Source organism: Lampetra planeri, chromosome 60 (genome assembly GCF_965212315.1).
Source record: "Lampetra planeri chromosome 60, kcLamPlan1.2.h2, whole genome shotgun sequence".
NCBI lineage: Eukaryota > Metazoa > Chordata > Hyperoartia > Petromyzontiformes > Petromyzontidae > Lampetra > Lampetra planeri.
The window spans coordinates 2451883-2474666 of NC_136166.1; the positions used below are offsets into that span (position 1 = coordinate 2451883).

Genomic DNA, 22784 nt, shown 5'->3' on the forward strand with positions numbered 1-22784 from the left:
CTCCAACACACAACCGCTGTAGTGCTGAACTAGTAACGAATTGACACGATTTGTTTACGAGACAAACCCTACTAATTGGCTGTGTCGGGTGGTGGCGGGTTTAACGGCACATTTATATTTACGCCATCTAACCCAAACAAACCGCTGTTATGGATGAATGGATTATGTTTCTCATGACCCGACGCCGATAGCACAATCAGGATAACGGGATAAGCGTGGGGGGGGGGAGGCAATGAATGTAAAGTATACAAAAAATAACAACATCCATGCACTAGTCAGGAAACGGGCCCAGCAAGTCGAGCAGTGACGGAACAAAAAAAGGACCCACGGCGCTCACGGTGATTCCCACGGCGCGCGTGGACCCCGTCTTTAAGGAGCCATAGGACAACCCCAGCGCTAGCAGATTGGGAGAGGGCCTCAGCACCACCGGCGTACACCCTTAAAAAGCTGCAGGGAAAACCCCAAAGGGAGATCACGTAATTAATTCTGCTCTCAGCGTGGCATGACCCCAGCGTGGCATGACCCCAGCAAGTCCTGGGGAGGAATCTTAATCTCACTAGGGCAGCTCAACTCCAACTCAGGCCCTGGGAGTAACGCTCGCCGAGTTTTTTTGTTTCCTCCGGTGTGGTGCAAGTCTCAGAATGGATGTCCCACATCATTCGTGAATATCAGGACTGGGCTCATGGAAGTACGGGGAGCAGGCGCTGAAGTGAGCGTGCCACCTCGTGCCCTGCAGCCTGGCACCAGTCGGGGAGGGGTCTCGGCGCCGGGTCTCAAGTTTCCTGCCCTCATGCTCGATGGGCGAGATGTTAACTACCTCACCTGGTATACAGGAGATCGTGGGTCCGATCCCAACCCTGACGCCTGCTGTATATTTGAAGTTTGCGTGTCTCCCTCTCTCCCCGTGGTCGTGTGGATTTTTCTCCGGGTCCTCTGGTTTTTCCCTCCACATTTAGAATCAACGTCACGCCTTTAGAGTATTTGGCCGCTTTACCTTTCCACGTGAACGACCGCTTTGCTGAGCTATCATTTGTTGCCAGGTCGCTTCTGAAAAAGATCTATGCAGCTCAGAGGGCCTTACTTGGTAAAATAAAACATTGTTTAGTTTTACTGCAAGGTCCCACCGTGTCCGTCCAGTGCTCGCCGAGCTGCATTGGCTTCCAGTTGCCAAACGAATACTAAGGTGGCACTCATTACACACAGATTGCTTTCCACAGATTAACCACGATATCTTGGCTGATCTCATCAAGGACCATAAACCATCATCATGCGAACTCCGGTCATCCTCGCAGAGGCAGCTTTTGGCCACTCTGTTGAGCTATCATTTGTGATAGCCAGGTCGCTTTTGAAAATATCTATGTAGCTCAGCTTGGGGAGGGCTTCTTCCAGCAGTGGATAGACAATGGCTGATTCGTTTAAAATATAGCTGAGTTTTAGTTGATGCGAGGAAATAGGCGGAGCTACCTCAGAAGTAGGCGGGGCTAGCGGTGTAGTGGGTGTGGCCATGTACAAAGTGGGCGGTGCTCACGGAGGAATGGGCTGCCAGCCGCACGTGAGTCCTGGCTTTAGCCAGTCAAGACATTTGGAAGCCTTACCCGCACACACTGAGTCCTGACCCACCTGAACCCACTCCGCATCACCATCGCAATGACTGCACGCGGCGGACCAGGCTTGGGGGGGGGGTCGCCTAGGGGAGGGGGGCGCCTAGGGGGGGGCTCCCGCGGACGAGGGGAACCTGCGAGTCCTCACCTTCGTCTGGGTCACTGGCGTTGAGGCTGACGACGGCGGCTCCCAGCGCCGCGTCCTCGCACACTTCCACCTCCAGCCGCGAGCTCGCGAACGCCGGCGCGTTGTCGTTGGCGTCCAGCACGCTGACGTAGACCCGCGCGAGCGTCCCGCTGCCGTCGGAATTCCCAGCGTTGCCGGCGACTCGGGGGCTGTCTCCGTCGCCGGCAGAAGCGTCGAGCGGATTCCCCAGTGGTGCCGAGCTCCCGGAAGCGACCCCCAATTCGCCGCCGCCGCCGCTCGGGGGGTTCCGCGAGTCCCCGGCGGGAACGGCGGTGACGCTCAGCGTGAGCGCGTAGAAGGGGCGAGCCTCGCGGTCGAGGGAGCGGAGCAGGCGGATGGCGCCACTGCGCCGGTCCACGAGGAACGTGTCCCCCCCCGCGTCGTCGTCGTCCGCGAGCGAGAAATCCGCGAGAAGCCCCGGCTCCGGCGACGCGGCTGACACAGTGCCCACAGTGCTGCCTGGTCAAACAAATAACGACACAAACAATACGCAGAATTAACACAATTATATTTCGATTTAAAGCTTTCGTGACTGCAGGGATTCATCTTCTTCGTTCTTTCGGTAAAGTCACGTAGAATGGAAAAAATAAAATATTTTATTATGTTTTATTTTTATTATTTCCATTCTACGTGACTTTACCGAAAGAACCAAGAAGATGAACACAATTATACTCGGCAGATCGTATTCAAATCTTTATTCAGAGCCAGGCATGGGGACTGCCGAGACTGAAAGTTTTGTTTTCCAAATTGCAATGATCCGCAGATGACACATATTCAACACTTCCACATAAAGCAGTGAACAGCGATTAACAACAACGCAGGGTAATGTTTGACACACGAATGCAATTTTCCAGTAGTATGCAGCTAAGGTACATTGAACTTATTTTGCACCGTACGTAGCCATCCGTGCTAATCGGAGGTGGGGTTTCGGGAGGGTGTGATGCAGAGGTGGAGCAGTGGCTAGGAGTGCACTGAACTTGACGACCTGAGTTCAATTCATGGCCACGGTTCACATCAGCAGCGAGTGACATCTGAACCTGTCCTGTGCCTGCCGTTCACCAACCTACACTAACCAGCGTGGTGAAGTATGGTCAAACAACCCCCATGCATTAATTCAACTGCCGTGCCAGAGATGAAATCGAACTGACGAACAGCTGGATTGGAGGTCCGGTGGTGTGCTGCTGATTGTGACAGCATTGTGTGTGGCAGCTGTCTTTGTTTTTCAGTTAAAAAGCCAAACACATAGTGTTTATTTTGACTCTGGACATTTATTGTTTTCAGAATCAGAGTATGTATTTATATTGGAGAAACCCGATATGCCATGCAGCAATTTTTTCACAGATTTTTGTTCCAATTGTTTTATCACAGATACTCATGCGGTTACCGGTATTTTTTGTTTGTTACTTGGGTGCAATTGTGAATAAGAGCCATATCAGACATGAGTACATCGAGTATGCATCATCATTGGGTTCACTGCAACTCAAAGACTCAGCCACCTACAAGGCACGTGGTGAAGTTAGGAGACATCCCGTGTGTGAGCTCGGGGCATTTGAAGGCCTGAAGACCAGAATCGGTGATCTCGACGACATCAGGGAGGCATTTCCTTATCCTGCTGCCGCCGCTGCTGCTGCTACTGGTACCTGGAGCCGAGTCCTCGGGCACCGTGAAGACGAACGCCCGCCGCTCGAACCGCGCCAGGGACACGGCTGCCCGCCCATCGCCTCCGCCCGTCTGGCACGCGCAGCGGCACTGCCACGGAGAGCAAAACGGAAACACGGCGGTGACGCCAAAGGCGGGGGCGGCAGCGCCGGGGCGATGCGCCGCCGGGCCACGGCAGAGGTTTCATGGGTTCGGATTATCCGGCGGCCGCCCCTGATGAAGAATACGGTCAAACACTTACGCGTACGTCTGTTTCGGAGAAAACGCGTCGTCACGGATTAGTGCAGGCCGGTCAAAAAAAACAGGTGAGTTTTAAAGCGGTCCACATTCGCTTTCAAATTCAAGTTCAAGTTCATTTATTAGGTATAGCCCTGTGAGCCATTCGGCTCTTGAATCGGGTGCAACTGCAACAAACAAAAAACAAAAACATGAACAAGAAAACATCTTAAAGTGAATATGTGACTAAGTGCAAACAGAAAATCCAAGAAAAGACAGCAAAATATTGCAGAAAAAACACCGTACACCAACGCTGTGTGCAAAAATCCCAGTGGGATGCAAGTCAAACAACAACAACAACGACCACAAGACAACTTAGATTTTGATGGCATGGCTGACACAGTGCCCAAGGCGCTGCCTGGTCCAACAAACAAGCAGTGCCGGATTATCCTAGTAGCAAAAGTAGCTGCATATGCTACGGGCCCCGCACTTTCAAGGGCCCTGCGCTAAATGCTTTGAAGCTATTCTGCACTTACTTTATTACTATAGTACTATACCGCCTTAAACTTTTACGAACGACTGGGCGTGTAAGGTTAGCGATTTGTTGTATTATCTGGCTGTATAGCAAAATGAAAAATACAATTTCTTTACTATGCAAGTAAAAAGTGTGTGTTTTCATATTTTTGTGTTTTTGTTTTTATTTAAGGGTTTATTTATAACATATTTTCCAGGCCCCGCACTACCTTAATCCGGCACTGCAAATAAGCAAACAACAAATACAAGCATAAACAAGTGAATATTCAGAAAATCGTCATCAAAATATTAATTAAAAAACCTTTCTTTAAAACCGCGATGCAGTTCTTCAAGAACGATTGATTGGGTTTTTTTTGCATAATTGTCAGTGAATTTTAAAAGTTCCCGTGACATCATTCGCAAGGGGCGCCAGCGTCATGGCCCCCGAATTTTTCCAAATTACACCGTCAACTTACTCAGTTGGGACGTACGTAGTAGGGAACATTGCCCTCTGTTGCGAAAACAGACTTGGCAAGGAGATTCAGCGGGTGGTATGCACTTTACGTTGAACTTCTTTCGCACCGTACATAGCCTACCGGGCTCATTGGAGGTGCAGTGTTGAGTCTATGGTGCAGTGTTGAGTCTATGGGCAGTGTTGAGTCTATGGGTAGTGTTGAGTCTATGGGCAGTGTTGAGTCTATGGGTAGTGTTGAGTCTATGGGTAGTGTTGAGTCTATGGGTAGTGTTGAGTCTATGGGCAGTGTTGAGTCTATGGGTAGTGTTAGTCAATGGGCAATATGTACGTTTAACTTATTTCGCACCGTACATAGGCAACCGTGCAAATCGGAGGTGCAGGGGAAGGACAACAAATCAAGCGTCACAATGACAACGACGCACACACACACACGCACACACAAGCACGCACGCACACACACACGGACGCACACACACACATGCACGCACACTTGCACACACTTGCACACACGCACACTTGCACACACGCACGCACACACGCACGCACACAAGCACACTTGCACGCACGCGCACGCACACGCACACACACACGCACACACACACATGCACGCACACGAGCGCACGCGCACGCACACGCACACACGAACGCAAGCACACACGCGCTCACACACGCACGCACACACGCACACGGACGCACACACGGCCACGCACACACGGCCACGCACACACACACGCACACATGCGCGCTGGGCACACTTCGACACGCATTGCGATACGCAGGTCACAGATTTAAATGCAAAAGTCGTTCCTCGCATTAACTAAAACTAAACTATATTTTAAACGAATCAGCCATGTTCTATCCACTGTTGGAAGAAGCCCTTCCCAAGCTGTCCCCATCTATCACAGTTCCGTGATGTTAGAAAATGAACTAAAACTTATTTTTAAAATCTTGATTTGAGGCTTTCGTGACTGCAGGAATCCATACTCTTTGGTTCTTTCGGTAAAGTCACGTAGGTAGAAAAAGAAACATTTATATTATTTTTTATTACATTTTTTCATTTTATTTTAACAGGTAAGGCCCAGTGAGCTGCTACGTAGCTCTTGTTCAGAAGCGACCTGGCCACAAATGATCGCCCAACGAAGTGGCTTCACATCATCGTCGTCGCGTGGAAATGTACCGCAGCCAATGACTCTAAGCGCGTGATGTTGATTCTGAATGTGGGGAGGAAAACCAGAGGACCCGGAGAAAAACCCACACGACCACAGGGAGAGAGAGAGACGCAAAAATCCAAATATACAGCAGGCGTCAGGGTCATGATTGAACCCACGGCCTCCTGCATACTAGGCGAGGGAGTTAACATCTCCGAGCCACCGTGGCGCCCCAAGATAATCAATAGATGGTGGTGGTGGCATCTACATCTGCAGAACGCGATGAACCAGTGGCATCTACATCTACAGGAGATTATACAACCTTTAAAGCCACCCCCCGTGCTTAGTGTGCATGCATTACAATATGTTTGGAATCGAAGGGAGTAAAGTTGGACTTACGAATAAATCGACTTATGAACAGACTTCTGGAAACAAACTCGTTCGTAAGTAGAGGCACAGCACAGCACGGGAGACCTCCATGATCTCTTGTTGCTGCTGCTGTGATCGCGCGTTCTACGTTATGCCCCTTGGGTAGAGGCGCGCGTGGTGGATTTAAAGATCCGCACGCGAATCGGGAGACGCCGCTTGACCACCGCTGCTCTGGGGCAGTGATCCTTCACCTGGGGTGCACGCTGAGCCCCCTGGGGGAGCGAGATGTCCTTTCTGGGGCGTAGCGAGACATGGACAGATTTCTTTTCGAATGTAAATCGTCGAAAACACAAATTAAGCATGCGCATCTTCTTGGTTCTTTCGGTAAAGTCACGTGGAAGGGAAATAATAAAATAATAAAAATACAACATAATAAAATACAATTCTCACGACGTTTCGGCCACAACGCAAGCAGCCGTCTTCAGGTGAAGAACAGGTCTGTCGGAAAGACAGCGTCTGACGAAGAAGCGTCTGACGCTGTCTTTCCGACAGAAGAAGCATCAGACGCTGTCTTTCCGACAGACCTGTTCTTCACCTGAAGACGGCTGCTTGCGTTGTGGCCGAAATGTCGTGAGAATTGTATTTTATTATATATATATATTTTCCCTTTTACGTGACTTTGCCGAAAGAACCAAGAAGATGAATCCCTGCAGTCATGAAAGCTTTAAATCGAAATTTAAGCATGGGCACTTAAGTTGAACTTACTTTGTTTCATCAAACCCTATGCATTTATTAGCAGCAAAATTGAAGAACCGCTGCTCTCGAAGGGAGCGTTTGGCCGATTCCTACTACGCCGGACAGACTTCTTGGAAGACGTGGGGGGTTACCCGCACTTTACCCCAAGCACACATGGCGCTGCTAGTCGACTAACTCCGTGGTCTACTCACTCACGATGCCGCTGAGTGGTGAGCGGTTGGGGAAGAGTATTGCAGAAACTTGCCCCATCGTTTCAGCAGTCATGCAATTTGCGTTTAGCTTTCTTACTCTGCGCTCCTATCGTGTCTCTGCATTGTTTCTTTGCTGTAACTTTCTGAGCCGCCCCCACTGGACATCTGTGGGGGGAAAAAAAACTTCGTATCTCATCGGATTCTTGTCGTCCTTCCCCCGCGCCTCCAGTGAGCACGTTTGGCTACGTGGGGTGCGAAAGAAGTTCAACATACATACTGCCCATAGACTAACACGGCTCATAGACTCATCACCGCACCTCTGATTAGCACGGTTTGCTACGTACGGTGCGAAAGAAGTTGAGCATACAGCATGTCCCCGGGTTGCGGAAGACCTGGCTTACGGAAGTTGGACCTCACGGAAAACGTACGGAAATGTACGCGCGAGTTACGTAAGCGCGAGGTGAGTGTGGCGCGGCGATGTTGCACACGAACACCGCCAAAACTCCGCCTTGACCAAGCCTGAGCTTCACCACTAGGATTAAAGTAAATTTATTTTTTTGTAGCGTTACCTAAATATTTTACTTTCGTATCGTACAGGACTGTATGCTACAATACCATATGATGCGGTACTGAGAGAAAAGCAACTCGCAATCGGTTAGGGCAGGCTACGACTATTTCCGGCTATGGGATTTTATCTTGATTTTTGGGGGGAAATTTTTGTTCAGTTTCCGACATACTGAAATCATTCTGGGGAACCTAACCCTTCCGTAACCCGGGGACTGCCTACACACACACACGCCGATTACAAAGTCCGGTTCGCGTGCCAAGTGATCAAACTTCGCCCCTAATCCGTTGTAATCACGAAGCATGTGCCGCGGTCCCTTTGTGACCGCCCCTTTGGGAGAGAGAGAGATGGCAGGAACGGGACCGGTGAAGACAAAGTGATGGTGTTCATCGCCCCTCGAGTCGAGCGGCGGCAGAACGCGCACCGGCGGAGCGAGCAGGTCAAGAGGCGAGGAGTGGGAGGAAAAGCAAACGGCTTCGAGAGGCTTGACAAAAAGACACAGACAAAGGTGCCCCCCGTGTAGCCTGTAACAGAATTCAGGGGCAAGTGCTGTTAGCGAGTAGCACCGATGAAGGCCGACACGGCGTACGAGAAGGTGAGGTGGCCAGCAACGGCGCCCGGCCGCCTTTGTCTCCCCAGTGGCGATGTTTACCGCACACCGCACCGGGTCCTCGTTTGAGGCTGAGTCGACCTAGGGGAGGCCCGTGACCGGTTCAGATAATCGTCACCGGTGTTGGTGGTGGCCGTGAGCGGGAGTCGAACTCGGGTGGCCGGGTTCGCAGCGCAGCGCTCACCGCTACTACACTGCCGCTCCCCACAGGGTCGCACACACGCAGAGGCACGCACAAGCATACACGGGGCCACCGGTTCAAGATACGGAAAGCTTGGCTTAGCATCTCATAGAAACTTAGTGGGTCAATAGTGAGGACACACAGCGTTATTATATTCATTTAACACTGGCATAAAAAAAATTGCGTGCGTTGAGTTTTTCGTTCTTCCCCCGCACCTCCGATTAGCACAGTTGGCTACGTACGGTGCAAAATAAGTTCAACGCGCATACATTTTAATAGTTTGATCTTTAAGTTAATGTTTTTTTATCTGTTACATTATATTTGTTTTCCTTCTTCCTATTCAGATGACGTTTAAGAATGTAAAGACAGTTGATCAAAAGAATTCGTGAACATTCAAACATTATTCTACCCGTAAGGGAGAAGTCACGCACGCATCAATGTTCACGGAAGTCAGTGTTTGCGAAAATAAATGAAAATAACCCTTCACTATATCTTCAAATAAATATAATAACCCTGTGTCCTGACTTTTGGGCCACCCTGTATATATACACACAACAGACGGACAGACACATACGCACAAGTTTCCCCCGTGTAGCCTTTAACAGATTGTTGGGGCAACTGAGTTTGGTGGCGGTGATGTTGCTGCTGTGTTGGCAGTGGTGCGCAACCACAAACAACAACAACAAAACCTCAATAACAATGTGGCCTTAATAGGCGACGTTTCAGGCAATGACCCTTCTTCAGAGTACACGTTGGGTGGGGGTAAGTGCCGGCACAGTGCACGAGAGGAGTGGGTGGCCAGCACCACGCCTGGCCGCCTTTGTCTCCCCAGCGCTGATGTTTACACACCGCACGAGGTACTTACTTCAGAATATTAGGCTGGAGGAATCCGATGAGCTATGAAGCTCTTTTTCACAGATGTCCAGCACCGGGCGAGTCGAAATGTTACAACAACAAACATTACAAAAACACGATAGGAGCGCAAAGGATAAGAAAGGCAAGTAAATCACTTAATAAAACAAACACAAATAAAACTAAACTATTTTATTTTATCAGGCAAAACCCAACTGGGCTATTCGCTTCTTGTTCACAAGCGACCTGGCCACAAATGACAGCTCAACAAAGTGGAAATTCATAGCAGCTGAATAATGTAAATAGTTTAAGGCCGAGAAGACCTAGACGAGGCCAAGGACCACTTCAGATATTCGTCACCGATGTCGAGTGAGGGGAAAAAGTATTTGATCCCCTGCTGATTTTGTACGTTTGCCCACTGACAAAGAAATGGTCAGTCTATAATTTTAATGGTAGGTATATTTGAACAGTGAGAGACAGAATAACAACAACAAAATCCAGAAAAACGCATGTCAAAAATGTTATAAATTGATTAGCATTTTAATGAGGGAAATAAGTATTTGACCCCCTCTCAATCAGAAAGATTTCTAGCTCCCAGGTGTATTTTATACAGGTAACGAGCTGAGATTAGGAGCACACTCTTAAAGGGAGTGCTCCTAATCTCAGCTTGTTACCTGTATAAAATACACCTGTTCACAGAAGCAATCAATCAATCAGATTCCAAACTCTCCACCATGGCCAAGACCAAAGAGCTCTCCAAGGATGTCAGGGACAAGATTGTAGACCTACACAAGGCTGGAATGGGCTACAAAACCATCGCCAAGCAACTTGGTGAGAAGGTGACAAGAATTGGTGCGATGATTCGCAAATGGAAGAAACACAAAAGAACTGTCAATCTCCCTCGCCCTGGGGCTCCATGCAAGATCTCACCTCGTGGAGTTGCAATGATCATGAAAACGGTGAGGAATCAGCCCAGAACTACACGGGAGGATCTTGTCAATGATCTCAAGGCAGCTGGGACCATAGTCACCAAGAAAACAGTTGGTAACACACTACGCCGTGAAGGACTGAAATCCTGCAGCACTCGCAAGGTCCCCCTGCTCAAGAAGGCACATATACATGCCCATCTGAAGTTTGCCAATGAACATCTGAATGATTCAGAGGACAACTGGGTGAAAGTGTTGTGGTCAGATGAGTCCAAAATGGAGCTCTTTGGCATCAAATCAACTCGCCGTGTTTGGAGGAGGAGGAATGCTGCCCATGACCCCAAGAACACCATCTCCACCGTCAAACGTGGAGGTGGAAATGCTTTGGGGGTGTTTTTCTGCTAAGGGGACAGAACAACTTCACCGCATCAAAGGGACGATGGACGGGGCCATGTAACGTCAAATCTTGGGTGATAACCTCCTTCCCTCAGCCAGGGCATTGAAAATGGGTCGTTGATGGGTATTCCAGCATTACAATGACCCAAAACACACGGCCAAGGCAACAAAGGAGTGGCTCAAGAAGAAGCACATTAAGGTCCTGGAGTGGCCTAGCCAGTCTCCATACCTTAATCCCATAGAAAATCTGTGGAGGGAGCTGAAGGTTCGAGTTGCCAAACGTCAGCCTCGAAACCTTAATGACTTGGAGAAGATCCGCAAATAGGAGTGGGACAAAATCCCTCCTGAGATGTGTGCAAACCTGGTGGCCAACTACAAGAAACGTCTGACCTCTGTGATTGCCAACAAGGGTTTTAATCTTAATTTTAGAACTTTCGTGACTGCAGGAATTATTATTTATTTCTTTCGGTTAAGTCACGTCTAAAGATAAAATAATAAATTAAATTAAATAATAGAATACGACGTTTCGATTGCAACACAAGCAATCTTCATCAGGTATAATGAAATAGCGACATAAAATCTAACCAGAAAACTATAGACAGACATATTAGCAGACATATATCACCAAGATACATAGAGAGAGCAACACAGGTAACAGAGATAGATGGTCGTCTCTGTGGGGTGGCCTTAAATAGACGGAGGAGGGCGGACGCAGAGAGAGGGAGGGGGGTTAGAGAAAAAATCAGCATATCAATGAGTGGACAACAAAACGTGGTACTGCAAGTGCGATGACACGGCAAGCAAGCCTGAAAATCAGGAGAAGGACACACTAAAATTAAATAACCTAGTAAAATATCGAAATGTAATGTAATACAACACAGAGGGTCGGTCAACACACAATTAACGCATAGCCTGGTTGATTACGTATTTCAAAGATTGCTAAGTTAGAATTTAAGTGTGGAAATTCCAAAGAGAGGACACAGGCAGAGAGCACAAGTAGTCAGAGAAGATAAGTTTAAAACTTCCCCGTAGAAGTGGTTCAATCTTCTCCTGATTTTCAGGCTTGCTTGCCGTGTCATCGCACTTGCAGCACCACGTTTTGTTGTCCACTCATTGATATGCTGATTTTTTTCTCTAACCCCCCTCCCTCTCTCTGCGTCCGCCCTCCTCCATCGATTTAAGGCCACCCCACAGAGACGACCACCTCTCTCTGTTACCTGTGTTGCTCTCTCTATGTATCTTGGTGATATATGTCTGCTAATATGTCTGTCTATAGTTTTCTGGTTAGATTTTATGTCGCTATTTCATTATACCTGATGATGATTGCTTGTGTTGCAATCGAAACGTCGTATTCTATTATTTAATTTAATTTATTATTTTATCTTTAGACGTGACTTAACCGAAAGAAACAAATAATAACAAGGGTTTTGCCACCAAGTACTAAGTCATGTTTTGCAGAGGGGTCAAATACTTATTTCCCTCATTAAAATGCAAATCAATCTATAACATTTTTGACATGCGTTTTTCTGGATGTTGTTGTTGTCATTCTGTCTCTCACTGTTCAAATTAACCTACCATTAACATTATAGACTGATCATTTATTTGTCAGTGGGCAAACGTACAAAATCAGCAGGGGATCAAATACTTTTTTCCCTCACTGTAGGTAAAGTCTTTGCCCACAAGGCCACGTTATCTTCAATCCCTTGAGGCTGGTGGCCATGAATCATTGTGGGGTGGCTTGTGGAGTATTGTGGCCATCGTGCGATGCCTTGCAGCCGTAACTAATTAACATCGCGGTGGTAGGAAGGCAAGGCATATTTGATGCTTTGACTGCGGTTTCTTTTCAGGCCGTGTGATGGGTGAGTTGGTGGGTTAGGACGATGGGTGAGGTGGCAGGGTGAGTTGGTGGGTTAGGACGATGGGTGAGTTGGTGGGTTAGGACGATGGGTGAGGTGACTGGGTGCTCCCATTACTGACTCGACATCGTGCTGCCTCTGAAAGGGATCCGCAAAAGTTACGCGGTCCACTCAACAATAACAATATTATAGTAATTAGTAATCTCAAACCGCTGTACATCGGAAGTAAAAAAAAGAATTTGACTAAACCGGTAAAAAAAACCCATGCAGAAATAACCGTGATGAAAAATAATAAGCAAAACAAGTAAAAGGTAAACCCACTTTTAAATCCATAAAGCTAAGCGCACAGAAAGTCATGAGGAGAAAGGGAGCCAAACGCGTCCTCACGTTCCCTCCCTGTCCACGCTGTCTATCCTACACTGGCCCACTCCACCTGCCGTAGCCCAAGTGTCTGTTGATTCCACCCTGGCCTGCTCCACCTAGCGGACCCACCGTGGCCTAAATGTCCACCCCATACCGGCCTGCTCCGTCTCCCGCGGCCTTGCGGACTGCCTGGCGGCCCCGAGGCCCACAGATTGGCAACCCGCCGGTAAACGAGATTCGAGATCCGGCTGAGAGTTAAGAAGCCGCTTGGAGGTGGAGGGTGGGAAGGGGGGGGGGGATGCGGCGGTGGGATGTGGGCTCAGCCACGGTGGCGGAATCTTTACGCCTCAACAGCCGCGGAGACCTCTCGAGATCGATGTCGACGGGCCCTGTTGGTGTGGCCACGCAGGGCTCGCCTGGGGGGGGGGGGGTAGTGACCGTGCGGGGCTTTTTCTGTTTGCTCAGCGGGCCTTCCACCGCCCCACTGCCCCCCCCTCCTCCATCGCTCTCGCAACGGGGACGGAGCGCCGCGCACGGCAAACACTCGACGGGCTTGGAGGAGGAGGAGTCGATTTATGTGGCGCGCGGGGAGCGGAGGGACATTGGCGGTGGTGAAGAAGGCAAGATGCCGCTCAACCAATCCCACACTTGCATCTCATTACTTTGACCAGATCTGGGTTGTTGTTTTTTTATTCTAAAATGTTGTATTTTTACTGGTACGACAACACTCTAACACATTACACTTTGTATAACTCAATTTATAAAATGAGCGTTGCATCGACGACTGTGGATTTGAAGCCGAGCTTGAGGCCGCGCCGCGTGATTAAACCAGATTTTCAAACCAGGTTCTCAAAGATCAAGGGAGATTTCATTCAAATGAATCCACGTTCTCAACGTCCAAAGATATTGCCTGTCGACGGTAGATTATGGAACCCGCAAAACGCTAAAACCGAGACGTGTCCAGACGCCACACGGGCCAGAGTGCTTGACTGCCACCACAAAGAATCTGGGTTCGAATCCTGGGAAGCGGCCCATCATTAAACTGCGTTCCCAGTGTAGCGAGTTGATGATAGCAGCTTGGTCACCACACTAATTAAACCCAACATCAAATACAATTGAAATGTTTTTGTTTTACTTAATGTAGATACATTTCAGCCCTGATGATTAACAATGTTGGTGTATTTTAACGAGACAACATTTCAGAAGTATAATACAGGTTTTTTGGGTTAGATCGCGTTAATATATAAATGTGTCGTTAAAACCCGCCAACACCCGACACAGCCAACTAGTAAGGGATGTCACGTAAACAGAACGTGGCCAATTCGTCACTAGTACAGCACTATTGTATAGTGTAGTGTATAGTAGTGTATAGTGCAGTGTATAGTGTCGTGTATAGTAGTGTATAGTGTAGTGTATAGTGTAGTGTTTAGTGTAGTATATTAGTACAGCACAACGGTGTGTTGGAGAGCCAAGCCACAACATTTACAATCTGAGTACGACGTTTCGCCACTAATTACAACTAGCTTCCTCAGGCGACGGCCAGATTTGTGGAGAAGTCCACCTGTTTTGTTCCTTATATAGAGGCGTAGATGTGTCGACCACCCTTCTGTGCTCTTGCACAATGTGGGGGGGGGGATTACTGAGTCAACGTACATTATGTGCATTATGCGAGCCCTTCAGAAGTAGTTATGTTGGCGTCACCTATGGGGGTGCAGTTCTCTTAGACGGAGTAAGGCGTGGATTTGTGCGAGATTTCCAGACGGGAATGTCTTTGTTACTCTTTGGTTCTTTCGGTAAAGTCACGTAGAAAGAGAAAATAATAAATTAAATAATAGCATTCGACGTTTCGATTGCAACACGAGCAATCATCGTCAATCGAAACGTCGTATGCTATTATTTTTTTTAATTTTCTCTTTGTACGTGACTTTACCGAAAGAACCAAAGATTTATTCCTGCAGTCACGAAAGCGCCAAATCAAGTTTGAATGTCTTTGTTGTCGTCACAATAACCCAACAAATTGAAAATATAACCGTGGAGACGGCAAAGGGGTTTTGTTATTGTTGTTGTTGTTCTTGAAAACCAAGTCCAGCTGCCGACGCACGACTTCGTGCCGTGCGCGAGGAGGACCAATGGGCGACAATGGATGGGACAACATCAAAGCATCTTCGAGGCTCTGGAACAGACAGCGAGGATAGTCAGTGGCGAAGGATTGCCCACGGAGCGGCCAACCGCTCGGCTCGAGGATGGCTGAAGACAAGACACCCACAGTCACCGGCACACACCCGATGGCTTTTGGTTGGACTGCCAGACGGCAGGTGGAGATGAAAAGTGAATTATTTGAAATCTGATTCGGTCATCCGTCAATAAGCTGCTGGGCCCTCTCCCACACCGCGTCGGTCATGGGGGAGCGGGGGGGGCTGTTTGCGCACTACGCCGTGAAAGCACGAATATCAGACATCTCCCACCACTGACTGACGTTAACCGCGTGGCCTGGCCTTGAACTGGGGCCACCGCTTTCAGAGTCAAGTGCAGTAACCATCGCGCCACCGCTCCCGCTCTTGGCATATTCCTTCAAATTGCAGTGTTTTTCGTGAACCTATTCTTCTTTTGTACGGCTGCTGATGTAGATGACAATTTCACATTCCAGTGGCCAAGCCCAGATCACCGCTGCAATGTCTCCTTCGTATGTGTGGATCGGGGCATTGCGTCGTCATGCGTTGCACTTCGGTCTGTCCTGGATGTGACCACAGTCGTACCACGCCTACTGGAGAATTTCCAACGTTCCATTTGTGCACCAGGTATCCGCATCCACAATGCCGTGTGCAGCGAGTGGTGAACCATGAGCTTCGTGGAAGATCAAACCCCAGAGGATCTTCTGCCTTGGGTCTTTCAATCGACCGATGAGAACACTCTGGATATAACGAGAGTCCTAGATCCGTTGGCGTCGTCGGAGTCGACGAGCAGTGGCCCAACGAGAGAGCACAAGAGCGCAACATTCCCCCACGGGCAGCGCTGTGAAGTGGCACGGCACGACACGACACGGTACGGCTCGACACGGCACGAGCAGCCCACCGGGTCGCCGTGCCCGCGGCTCTGAGCGTCATCGTCCCCCTCGCCCGCCGAACCGCCCGACGTCTTGTTGCTGCGCTCCCGTTGCTCCCGCAGCTGCCAGATGCCTCCACCCTCCCCCACGTGTCCAGGCGCGCGTCGTGACGTGTGAAGTGGGTAACGCGGTGGCTAGGAGATGTTAACTGCCTCACTTGGTATACAGGAGGTCTTGGGTTTGATCCCGACCCTTGACTCCTGTTGTATTATTGGAGTTTGCGTGTCTCTCGCTCTCTCTCTCTGTGGTCGTGTGGATTTTTCTCCGGCGTCCTCCGGTTTTTCTCCTCCATATTTAGAATCAACATCACGTGTTTAGAGTATTTGGCTGCAATGAATTTCCACGTGATCAGCCACTTGGGCGAGCTTTCATACGTAGCCAGGTCGCTTCTCAAACAGAGCTACGTATGGCTGAGTGAGCCTTGCCCCGTTAAACAAAACACATTGTTTAGTTGTACTGCAGGGTCTGACCACGTCCGTCCAGTACTCGTCGAGCTGCATCTGGCTTCCGGTTGCTGAACAAATACCACGACGACGGTCGCGCTCATTCCACACAAAGCGCTTGCCACAAATGAACCACAATACCTCGCCGATTTCGTCAAGGAGCATAAACCACCACCGCGCGAACTCCGGCCACTTTCACAGCTTTTGGCTGAACCGTCGAAGAAAGATGGCGGTCACCGCATCATCGCGCGGCGCTTTCAGATGCGCTTCTGCGGCCGTCTGGAACGCTCTTCCCTTCCGATATTCGGTTGTCACTGGAGCTATCCATTTTGAAATCCTCTAGATTGAAAACGAACTTCTCTAGAACTGCTTGTTATGCTTTGTTTGTTGTCCTCGTCCCGCACCTACGATTAGCACGGTTGGCTACGTACGGTGCGAAAGAAGTTCCACACACACATACATCCAGAACGTTCCAGGGCGCTCCTAAAAAAAACACTCCTCGAAGCTCAGTCGCTGAGTTCTCAGTGGGAATTTCACCCCCATGGGAATTTCATCCCATTGAGAACTCTGGCTGCGAGCAGTGCATCTCCTTGAGTGACAAAATGTCAGGTGGTTGATGACACAGTTGACCTCACAGAACTACTTCTGGGGTCCATTTGTTGCCCTCTGAGCCACGGTGATCAAGGGCACCTTGCCACACGCCCTGCTGCAGATAACCTAAAACAAATTTTTTTTGCATGGACATTTTTTGTTAATTCTAGCAGGTAAGGCCCACTGAGATGCTCTGTAGCTATTTTATCAGAAGCAAACTCGCTATCAAAAATGATAGCTCAACGAAGTGGCTCATCACGTGGAAATCTAAATACTCTAAAGGCACGTTCACTCTAAATGTGGGGAAAGACCAGAGGACCCGGAGAAAAATCCACGCGACCCCGGGGAGAGAGACATGCAAACTCCAAATATACAACAGGCGTCTGGGTCAGGATCGAACCCACGTCCTCCTGCACACCAGGCGAGGGAGTTAACATCTCGCCACGGAGAGAGAGAGACACACACAAACTCCAAATATACAGCAGGCGTCTGAGTCAGGATCGAACCCACGACCTCCTGCATATCAGGCGAGGTAGTTAACATCTCCTAGCCACCGTGGCGCCCCTGTGTTGTGTCACACGGTAGCAAAACTGAAACTTTGTTTATCCCCCAGACATGGATTACAACAAATTGAGTGAGAAAAAAGAAACCATTTAATTACGGGTTTTCTTTTTTTGGTGCAGCCACTGGTATCCTGGCTAAAACCATCAACTCTCTGCACATGAGAACCCACTTTAATCTCAACTCGGTCTATACGAGTCTATATATATCTGTGTACAAGTCATCAGTTACCCCGATGACACCATCAACTCTGTGCACATGAGAACCCACTTTAATCTCAACTCGGTCTGTACGAGTCTACATCGGTCTGTGTACAAGTCATCAGTTACCCAGATGACACCATCAACTCTCCGCACATGAGAACCCACTTTAATCTCAACTCGGTCTATACGAGTCTACATATGTCTGTGTACAAGTCATCAGTTACCCAGATGACACCATCTGAGTTACCCAGATGACACCATCTGGGTAACCGCCGCTGTCACCCTTGTTTCACGCGTAAGCAACGACGACGCCGCCGTGTCTTCTCTTGTACTGCTCTCTCTCTCGAGAATGAGACTGTGCGAAAGACACTGTTTGAAGATGTTATTTGTTAATTTTGCAATAAACAAACTGATCTCCAAAAACGATAATAGGTTTTTTCCATTTTTTCTGGCAACAAAACAGGTGTTAAGATGTTAAAACACCAAACTGAAACCTTTTACAAGGAATCAATGTCTGCAGTAACCACAATGCTTGTGGTCAGAATGCAAACAAAAAACATACTCTGATAATGTATGAATTGTCTTTGAAACTGATTGGCCCACACCAGAGAGAGCTTTTTTTGAGCGAGTTGGTGATGATCTCAAAAAGTAAATCTCCGATGGTCAATTTCACCTTATGAAAAAAAAGATTAATGTGACGCTGCCTCTTTGTATCTAGACTATGCCAATCCTTGCCATATATAAATGTTTGTATTTAAGAAGATATTTTGTTTATTTGTATATAATTCAAACAAAAAAACGTGGTAAAAAACATTCGTAGGCCCTTTAGTTTTCTCAGGCCCTAGGCACAGTGCACTATGTGACGGCCCTGGTGGGTGGATGAGAGGGTGAGTGGGTGGGTGAATGAGTGAGTGGGTGGCTGGGTGAGTGTGTGAGTGCCTGAGTGGATGAATGAAAGAGTGGGTGGCTGGGTGAGTGAGTGGGTGGGTGAATGAGTAAGTGGGTGACTGGGTGAGTGAGCGAGTGGCTGGGTGAGTGAGTGGGTGAATGAAAGAGTGGGTGGCTGGGTGAGTGAGTGGGTAGGTGATTGAGTAAGTGGGTGACTGGGTGAGTGAGCGAGTGGCTAGGTGAGTGAGCGAGTGGCTAGGTGAGTGAGTGGGTGAATGAGTGAGCGGGTGACTGGGTGAGTCAGCGAGTGGTTGGCTGGGTGAGTGAGTGGGTGAATGAATGAGTGGGTGGGTGAATGAATGAATGAGTGGGTGGCTGGCTGGGTGAGCGAGTGGGTGAATGAGTGAGCGGGTGACTGGGTGAGAACTCACCACCAGCAGCAGCGGCATCAGCAGCAGAGCGGCGAGCCACGTGAGCGGCGAGCGGCTCCCCATCGGCGTGGCGAGCGAGAGGCGACGAAGACGACGACGTTCGCCGTGGAACTCCTCAACCGAGCATCTTGTGACCGCCACCGTCCATTCATTCATCGAGACGCCAACTATTTGTGTCGTTGTTGTTGATTAATTAAAATCGATCGCAAGAGAGCGTAACCCCCGCGAAGACACTAAACAACACCGACAAACAAACAAAATGCCAAAGCGGGCCGGGCCGGGGGGGGGGGGGCAATCCGTTCCAAGTGCGCCGTGGGTAAAGCTGCGAGCGAGGTGGAGTTCAAAGCAACTTGACGCGCGCGAAAGAGAGAGGCGATGACGCCGCCGGGGAGGGGAGCGAGCGCGCTTCTTCTTCTTCTTGTTGGTGACCCTTGCCGGTGCGAGAGAGGGCACGGGATGGCGGTGGTGGCGGTGGTGGTGGTGCTGATGATGATGCGCTCCTCGTTGGGAGAGGAGTAAGACTGCGTAACACCCCCAATCACCCCACCCACCCTCCTCCTCCCGGGGGTCTTCCACGAGGGGGGCTGCGCTGGGGAGACGGAGCGAGAGCGGCGAAGCCTGAAAGCAGGGAAATGACGGCGGCGGCTGCGGCTATCGCTTACAAGGGAGGCCACCTGGCCCCGTCACCGCTCACGGGGAGGGGGACGGGGGGAGATCGAATGGCTCGGGGTTTGTGCATCAGCATCCAGCCCCAGCCCGCGCGCTTCTTTCTCCGCAGTGAGCAACCTCCCTCGCTCCGCACCCTCTCCCCCCTCTCCTTCTCTCCCTCTTTTTTTACGATCAGTGGAAACAAGAAGATGCTCGGTGTAGTCAGCACTGTGCTTCGTTCATCATTTAGTTTTTTTTTCAATCCTTTGCTTTATGTGCCCCCCCCCCCCCCCATTTTTTAATGAAATATTTCACGCTCTTCTCTCCTCCTCCTTCTTACCCCTTCCCGCTCTCTCTACCCCCTCTCTCTCTCTCTACCCCCCTCTCTCTCTACCCCCTCTCTCTACACCCCCCCTCTCTACCCCCTCTCTCTCTATCCCCCCCTCTCTCTATCCCCTCTCTCTACCCCCCCCCCCTCTCTCTACCCCCCCCCCCCTCTCTATCCCCTCTCTCTACCATCTCTCTCTACCCCCCCTCTCTCTATCCCCTTTCTCTCTCTACCCCCCTCTCGCTCTACCCCCTCTCTCTACCCCCTCTCTCTCTACCCCCCCCCCTCTCTCTACCCCCCCTCTCTCTCTACCCCCTCTCTCTACCCCCTCTCTCTCTCTATCCCCTCTCTCTCTCTACCCCCTCTCTCTACCCCCTCTCTCTCTCTACCCCCTCTCTCCCTACTCCATGTCTACGTTCCCCCTCCCTCCCTCTCTGCCCCCACTCTGTCACTCACGCACACAAACTCAGGCAGCAAGGGGTGGTGGTGGTCTCCTGGCAACACTGCCCGCTATTCACCATCCCCCAGCGCGCACGCACGCAACAATAGCGCGAGCGGGAGTTGACTTGGATTTTATTTCGATATTAATGACACACTTTTATTTAACTTGCCCTGTTGTCTGCTGGGGTTTATTTATTATTTATTTTTAACTCTTTGACGCTTAATATCTTCGTCTCACGTGGCGATTCAAGATTGCGTTTAAAGAACCGGCCCAGATCCCGCCAATCCTGGGCCGATGCTTTTTTCAAGCTTATTTTGTGTTGCACTATATGGAATATATTACAAATATCCACACAATAATGAACAAGTGTCGTTGTCGGGATTGAGATCTTAGAATTAATATGTACGTATACAATTTATTTCTTTACAAGATTAACAATTAATTAAAATAAATACGTGATCCACACCAAGTTTTGTCAATGCACACACTTTTATTACCACTCAAAAGTAGAAAATGAATTATTTTCACTCCAGAATTAATCGCGTTTGATGTGCTGAATTAAAGTGGGGGGTGGGGGGGCTTGCATTAATGGAAATTAACGACATCGATTGGAAGCCACCCACTTGTATTCAGCACATAAAATATAATACATCCTGGGGTCAGAGTAATTTATTTTCAACTTTCGAGTGTTCAACTAAAAAAATTACGAGTTTTTTTTTTATTTAGGGACCCTTTGTAACATATGCTACAGGTCCCGCACTAGCACGATCCGACACTGCCCTATACGTATGTGTCAACATTGTACATTTTGTATAACTATAGAAAACCAAAGGGGTGCAAGGCTGCAGTAGAGGTTATATAAGAAGAAGAACCGCTGCTTTGAAGAATCTCCAGTGGCAAGGTCGCAGGGCAGCACTGAACCGGGTCTTCATTCACCACCACCGCCGCCGCCACCCATCTTCGTTAACGGGGTCACCACCACGGCGATGGGGAGACCCCTAGCGGAGTAGCAACATCGCAGCCCAGAGACAGAACAACGCTGGGAAAGCACCCTTTAAACACGGGGGCTTCCCGCAGCTCGCAAGGCCACCTGCGACTCCAGTTAGCACGGTGGGCTACGTAACGTGCGAAAGAATTTCAACATACACACTACCCCTAGACCAGGGGTCTGCAACCTTTAAGACATAAAGAGCCACTTGGACCCGTTTCCGAAGGAAAAAATAAACTGGGAGCCGCAAAACCATTGCAACATTTAAAACAAATATAACACTGCATATATTGTTTCTTACCTTATTGCTATATACAGGATCGTGCAGTCAGCTGTCAATCTGAATAAAAAAAGGACTTTTTCACTTAACAATGTAAAATATATTTTTGCAAATTAATAGCTAAATTACCTGGTTAATGGGATTTTTGCTCCTGAACCTCAGTGCACAGTGTCTGCACATCAGGGCTGTAAGACGTCACCTTCATTTTCACACAGGCTTGCAAGCTGTCATCTGTGAGGCGTGATCGATGTTTGTTTTTAATATAGTTCATGTTGGAGAAGACCTGCTCACATACATATGTGGAGCCGAAGATCGACAGGACTCCAAATGCATACTTTTTCATGTTTATATAAGTGTTGGGGATGGCATTCCATGTTTCGAATACAAGTTTGTCCTGTTTGGGAAGGTTTTCAATATCACTCCATTTATGATTCTGAGCCAGAATGGCCTTCTGACGGGCAACATCCTCAAGAGTAGCGGTCAAGCATTTGAACTTGGACACCCATATATCTTTGTCGGCTATATCGGCCAGTTCCATCTCAAGATCAGGTTGACTTACACCTGCAAATGCAGTCATATTCAATAGGGATGGATCGATCGCCAGGGGAGTGACAGGGAAGGATAATGTCGTTTTTTCCTCTCTGAACTCACAGAATCGTTTCCCAAACGAACTTTGCATTGTGGTGATTGCAGACTTGAAATATTCCAAATTTATCGTATCATGACTTTGTTTGAACTCTCTCAAAGAGGGAAAGTGAGACAGTGTACCTCTCTGTAAATCTTTGACAAACACTGTCAATTTGCGCTCGAATGCCAAAACCTCCTCCAGCATGTGCAGGGCTGTGCCTCCTTTCCCCTGAAGGGTTGTATTTAGCGTGTTTAGATGTGCTGTCATGTCTACCATAAAATGTAATTTTTCCAGCCACTCTGGCTGTTCCAGCTCAGCAAAGGTGAGCTCTTTGCTGCCCAGGAAGGTTTTTACTTCTTCCAAACATGTGACAAAGCAACGGCAAC

General features: G+C 48.9%; 1 protein-coding gene across 1 annotated transcript; it reads right to left on the bottom strand.

Moving 5' to 3' along the window:
* Positions 1 to 271: 271 nt before the first annotated feature.
* On the bottom strand, positions 272 to 16467 carry LOC144736305 (cadherin-24-like). The gene is made up of 5 exons (XM_078618952.1): positions 16438 to 16467; positions 15937 to 16047; positions 3429 to 3537; positions 1750 to 2247; positions 272 to 396 (listed from the first exon to the last, which is right to left on the bottom strand). The coding sequence occupies exons 1-5, from the start codon at positions 16465 to 16467 to the stop codon at positions 272 to 274; spliced, it is 873 nt and encodes a 290-aa protein (XP_078475078.1).
* Between the last annotated feature and the right edge of the window lie 6317 nt (positions 16468 to 22784).